The sequence below is a fragment of the Maylandia zebra genome, linkage group LG5 (assembly GCF_041146795.1).
Source record: "Maylandia zebra isolate NMK-2024a linkage group LG5, Mzebra_GT3a, whole genome shotgun sequence".
Lineage (NCBI taxonomy): Eukaryota > Metazoa > Chordata > Actinopteri > Cichliformes > Cichlidae > Maylandia > Maylandia zebra.
Window position 1 is genome coordinate 29,752,592 of NC_135171.1, and position 6,598 is coordinate 29,759,189.

The 6,598-nt window shown below is 34.6% G+C and overlaps 1 protein-coding gene across 1 annotated transcript in view; it reads left to right on the forward strand.

Annotated features, from left to right (window-relative positions):
- Positions 1-6,210, forward strand: part of LOC101486200 (sodium- and chloride-dependent taurine transporter) — a 28,268-nt gene extending 22,058 nt beyond the window's left edge. The window contains exons 12-15 of the mRNA XM_004548856.6: positions 511-613; positions 1,264-1,364; positions 1,661-1,831; positions 2,061-6,210. Of these exons, the coding sequence (XP_004548913.1) occupies positions 511-613; positions 1,264-1,364; positions 1,661-1,831; positions 2,061-2,219 (534 nt within the window). The 3' untranslated portion in view covers positions 2,220-6,210. The remainder of the gene's footprint in view (positions 1-510; positions 614-1,263; positions 1,365-1,660; positions 1,832-2,060) is intronic.
- The last annotated feature ends 388 nt before the right edge of the window (positions 6,211-6,598 follow it).

The window sequence follows — 6,598 nt, forward strand, 5'->3', positions numbered from 1 at the left end:
CCGTGCTCCCTCCCCTTCTCTTTCACGCCCCCTCTTGTTCCCATGACAATATCTTTTTATGGCAGCACTGGCCTGATTTCAGTTCAGGATTCCCATGACTAACTTCTCACAATGGATAAACGTGTGCACACTCAAAGTACATGTGGACATTTTGGCTGCTCACTTTTACTCTGTATTTACCTTAGCATCCTATAATAGTCAAATTAGTACATGTATGATTAACAGTTTTTCATAGTTGAGTGTTCTTGTCACACTTGTCATTCTTACACCAACTCATTGCAAAGGAAAACCACTATTGTACTTATTGTAGTATAACCCCATACACTTAAAGCCACAGTAATGCTGGTATACAGGTCTTTCTGTTGTAAAGCATGGTAACAAGATGAAAACTGAAAATACCTGAAATGCACCTGGACAGAGGAGAATTTAAAAAACAACAACAAAAAAAACAAACTTATTTTAAAACTAAGTCTGTGTTTTGTTTTGTGTTTCTGTTGTTGTTTTTTGCAGGGTGGCATGTATGTTTTCCAGCTGTTTGACTACTATGCAGCAAGCGGTGTGTGCCTTCTGTGGGTGGCATTCTTTGAATGTATAGCTGTTGCCTGGGTTTATGGTGAGTACTACATAAATAATACTTTTTTTTATTAATGCTTTTCTAATGAACACCAGTTAACATGACCTTGTGTTGTGTATTCAGACAACAACAAGTTTACTGATTAAGTACCTAGTAATGTCTACCTATTTAATATCCCAGCTATTTGTGTGTACACTCTTTTGTTATAGAAGGTGACAGACAGACAGCTTAAAACAGAAAAGTCCGCATAGACACCTCAAATCTATCTTGTCAGAAAAAATATACTTATTTCTGATCATGAATCTGCAAACAATTAATAAAGGATGAGGTTGTCTAAAAGTAAAATTTTCTAAATTATTTCCTGTCTGTAATCTGTGACATGTTAGTTACTTTGGCAGGTGTCTTTCATGCTGTTGGAATCCATAATTTTGGTTCAATTTACACTGATAGGATTTGAGCCTTCAGATTTCTAATTTGTGGATGAGGCCTAATGTCATAGCATCTAAATTTTATTTTATTTAAATATTTATTTCTTTATCATTTTATCATAATTTCTTTATTTTTTTCAATTTAAAATAATGCTCTAAATTGGCTGAAGTGCTACAGCAATATGACAGTAACAGATTTCAGTAAGAATTCAGCTTCACAACAGTTAGGAGGCAAGCCAATTGAGTATTTTATCTCCACAGGCGTTGATAATTTCTATGATGCGATTGAGGACATGATTGGCTACAGACCAAATCCTTGGATGAAATGGAGCTGGACTGTGGTCACTCCTTTACTGTGTATGGTAAGGACTGTTGTTTCATCAATCAGATAATCAATTAAACTTGTTCTCATTTCTGAGAAATAATTTCAACTTTTTTCCTCTGAATTAACAATCGACAACTTTTTATTCACTGAAAATTGTACTAGTGTCATCATGAGCTTTTCTTACATATAGTTTAGAGATATTTCACCACGTTATACGTTATGCTTTGGGTATAACACAGTAATTTATTTATTATTTATTACCAAATAACCAGATACAAAATAATTAAAAATACATTTAAAAAAACGTACACTTCTGCTCCTCTTCCAATCCAGGGTTGCTTTATCTTCTCTTTGGTCAAATACAAGCCATTGACGTACAACAAGATGTACCAGTATCCTGACTGGGCCATTGGAGTAGGGTGGACTTTGGCCTTGGCTTCTATGATCTGCATCCCCATGGTGGTTGTCATCAAGATCATTCGATCTGATGGGCCGCTCATTGAGGTGGGTGCCTGGCTGTTAACTGTTTAGCTCTTCTCTTTCTTCTCTATTATTCATCACTTCACTTTTAGTGGAATTAATGGAATCTTTTAGATTGTAATTCAGTTACAATCTGTCTGACATATCCTGACATCTTTTCATAAGACTTTGCTCATCAGTTGTCCTTTCTACTTTCCCTATAACTTGACCATTTCTTACCTTCAGTTTTCTAATCCCACCTTTCTCCCCACAGAGGATTAAGGCAGTGGCAGCCCCGGTTCGTGGTGGAGCCAGCTCCCGTCCTGCAGACCACCGTGGGCCTAAGGAGCTCTCCTGTCCCCTGGACCCCAATGGGAACAAGGGCCTACTGATGAAGGCCCCCACTCACACCATCGTAGAAACCATGATGTAAAGGAATGAGGCGGAGGCTCTCCATGAGATCGCTCTCCTCCCCTCTCCTGTCCTCTAAAATGCTTTTAAAGCTAGCTAGCTTTCTGTCTATCTGTCTGTCTTTGTCTGTCTGGTGGACTGATAAGGGTTTTAAAGAAAAAGTTCAAATCTTTTAGGAAAGTTTTGAAAGTAGTTTGCTGTTGGTGGTCTTCATAAGAGGGTAACAGTCACATTTCAAATCTATTTCTGAATGACTTAAACTGTTTTGTTTTTTATTTTTCCGTATAAATTTTCATGTGACTACACGTCCCACTGTGTTCTTGCTTTAAAGGCAAGGTGGCAAATTAGAAACAGCCAGCGGCCATGTTTCACTGGCTACTTTTGCACATAACCAGCCATTATTCTAGAAGAAAGTGGTTATTGAGTCTTGGAATCAAATCATCTTTTGTAGCCACTATATACAGAGAATTCCTACAATAGGCACTGATCACCAAAAATTGTTTTTTTTTGTGGGTTTTTTTAGCTGCTTTGATGGATATTTTATTATTATAATAATAATAGTAATAATTATTATTTGCCAGTTATACTATGATCATCGTATAGTTCTCTGAGGGCATGTGCCACAGGATTACGCTTTGGCATATTCTGTTCCATTATGTTCGGCAGAGGCCTTGTTGATATCAGAGTTATTAGCTTTTTTGCCGAAATATCAAAAACGCAACTCTGCAGACACCAGCGTTAAATGGCTTATCACTGCCGGCTCTTTTCCCCTTGTAATCATAGATTTTAAAATATCAGCAACAATGAGCTTACCACATATTTGGGTTAGTGTTACAAAATATGAATAAAAACAAATAAAATCAATTTCAGCATAAACCAAAACCAAATCAAATTATAATCAGTGACTTTTTTTTAAGTTAATATCTAATCATAATGATGAAAACAGAATCCTCTGAATTCACCTTGTGCCCAAATATTCTCATCTTTCACAGTCAAACAATGGGCCAAAGAGAAAACTAGCACTGAAACTGAATTGGGGAACTTTTTTTTTTTTTTTTTCCTGCACAAAGAGAGATATCTGAAAGGATTTGAAGTGTGGAGGTTCAACCCTTGACTGTGTTGTTTGTGACGTACTGTACAGTAGTGGCTAATCAGTCTATCAGTATCTATCTCTTTATCTATCTTTCTCTGTTCTAGACCAGTTTACAGTACATTAGTGACTGCACTAGGCACTCTTGGCTTAAAAGTTTGGATTGAATTTGTTTTATTTACTACAAAGGAAGACACATTATTATTATTATTATTATTATTATTATTAGTTCTTTTTTCCTCTGTCAGTGTTTAGATTTTTTTTAATTAATGTTATTGATATTTACTATTGAATTGCTGTAGTTTTATATAGAAGGAGGAACACTTTCATCTGGTGAAAATACTAAGCTATTATTACAAACCATACATCTATATTGGCAGCCATTGTAGTAAAGTCTTTAAATTTCTTGAGCTTTGGTCCTAGCAACAGTTGTCTTAGGCATCATAGAAATAAACAATGCAACTGTTTCCCCAAATATTATCTCTTACAGAGGGGTGTGGGCCAATTTTTATACATACAAAAAGAATTGGAAACCTGCAATGGCTCCAGTCACAAGTTTGTAATTCTTGGGTTTTTAACTTTTCCTCTTCTGGAAATACCAGGACACAGTATTTATTTCAAAGAAATCTAGCTAGGCAGGACACTACAACCAGTGGTTAAACAAAATTTCAGTAACTCAAATGACTCACATTAACCAATGGTTGGAAGAGACTCCCAGTAGATAAACCAGTGTCTGACTGTCAGTTCATTTCAGACACTGAAATTTGGCAGATGGCTGAGTTTGGTCTTTTCTGGGGTCTCCATGTTGCTTGCTCTCACTTCAACTGAGACCTGAAAAGCTTCACTTTTAACAGCAACTGTTCAAACCTGTCTTTTCCCCATAAATGAATACAGATAATATAAATATAGTTTTGGATTAATTATGTCACACGTGTTGCAGTAGAATGCCCTTGGCACTTTTTTTGTTCAATTTTCATGCACACCAGTGAAACTAGTGATACCCAGACCCCATTAACCCTGTGATGGATTAACTCTGTCTTGAACTCTGTTTGATTTTAGCAATCATGCATGAAAAACTACATTCATCTTGTTAACATAGGGGCCATACTTTTGATTATGTGAATAGCTGGCAACCAAGAGCAGACTACGTGAGAGGTATAACATTTACAACAGTTATGTTCATTTTATTATATCTGTGTAACAAAGGGTTTCTCATGTGTGTGCGTCACCAGCGACCATCCACTCAGGATCTTCTTTGTAATGCTTTTGTCTACTGTACAGCTGCATTAACCCAGCATCCAAAAAAAGACACTTAACTCTGGGTGACAGAGCTACATTGGTAGCAATTGAAACTAATGTTTTCATCCAGCTTGGTAAGCCATTAGATCCTTCTTTGCTACAGAGAGATGAAAATCACACCATAACTGCCTATTTTAACCGCAGTCAAATATGAAAAACAGTTACTTGACATAAGGCTATATTGCACTTTTTTTTCATTTTAATCCTTTTGATTTCATATCAAACAATGAGGCCAAAAAATATGTATTGCCTTCTTTTTATTCTGGGCTCTCAGGGGCCTCTCCAGTAAAATTGGTACATTTTCAAAACACTCTAGTCTCACTTTGGTTCTGAAATAAGCAAAAAATAAAAAAAATTGAAATTAGATCAAGATGCACACATTACACAGTTATACAGTACACATGCATTGCAGGATTTTCATCAACAGCTTCACATGAGAGGTGATAGTGAGACCAGGGCCTCATTTTCATTTCATTTCCTGGCTCTCGTTTCATTTAAGCTTTGAGAACTTTGTGTCCATTTATTTAATTCCTTCAAATAGAATAAAGTAGTTGATATCATTAAAAGGGATTTGTGAAACCAAATCCATCAGGCATCTATTTTCATACAACTTTTCATATATAAGTCTTCTTTGTATAGCTCAGCTCCCGTTTCCCCACTCCCATTTTAATACAGATACAATGCTTTGTTCTATTATTACACTTTTGTATAGATCTGGTTCTCAGTTTCTCTGAAAAATCTTTGCACTAAGGTTTTAAAAATGCAATTAATGATCTAAAGAAAGATCTGCAATTGCAGTTTAATTTGCTCAGATGTGTTGAATATTAAATGAAATTCAAACTTGCCAACAAAAAGGTATATAGAAAAAAAAAATGCCTTAAGCATTGAAAATAAGGCTGAATATTTCTTAGTGCTAAAATTGCTTCAGGGAAATGTGGACTAATAATAACTAATGCAGTCATTTATTGAATTATGCTTCCCCTCAGTGTATATTTACAGTATGTACCTGCTCTCCTGCCTTCATACACTCCCTATCAGTTAGCCTATGTAAAACATCTGTTAACATAAGCTAACTAATTCTCAAAGATCATGACTTTTCAATAGAACTAAAGCATTAGCGATGCACAAGTTTTTACTGATGGATGTTGAAATGTGAAAGTCACCTGCAGGTGAACGTAAAAAGTTTCTGAAGATTTTTTTTTTTTTTTCATTTAAAAAGTCATTTTTATTTTATACTGATCTTTGTCGAATTCTGCAGTTTCTCATTCTGTTTTATTTTAGATTGTCTGTTTGTCACATTTGCCTTTTTTATATTTCAGATAGGTTTCAAATATGCAAATCTGTCACTGGAGTGACATGTACAAATATTAATCAAAAAGCAAACACAAAAAAAACAACAACTTATGACTTGTTGTGCAATACTGCAAAATATTTTTTAGTACCAACAGGTGGTACTAACCTTTAAGTAAGACGTAATTTCCTGAAGAGTAAATATTTGAATCTCCAGTTAAACTAAACCCAACAAAGAATCCTTTGTAGTTTGGAAAGTTAACCAAACTAAACCACTATCCACAGTCTTGTCATTTGAAATGCACTGATTAAATATGTGTCACATCAAACTGAATTTTGTTTTAGCAAAATATCATATTTTTGTGACTGATAAAGGTATGAATGCGTGAGGGGTATGAAACACAGTAGCACTGCCACTAAGCCCATTTTCTACCTACTTATATCAAAATCTCGTGTGTGTGTGTGTTTATGTATGTGTGTGTATTTGAACCTTGGAAATTATTTGATTGATATATATATATATATATATATATATATATATATATATATATATATATATATATATATATATATATATATATATATATATATATATATATATATATATATATATATAATTTTTTTTTTTTTTTTTTTTTTTTTTTTTTCCCTTTGAGAGGCCAGCCCTTTGCACCAAAAGCAGTAAATCCAATGAACATGAGTCCACCATATCAAATAACAAT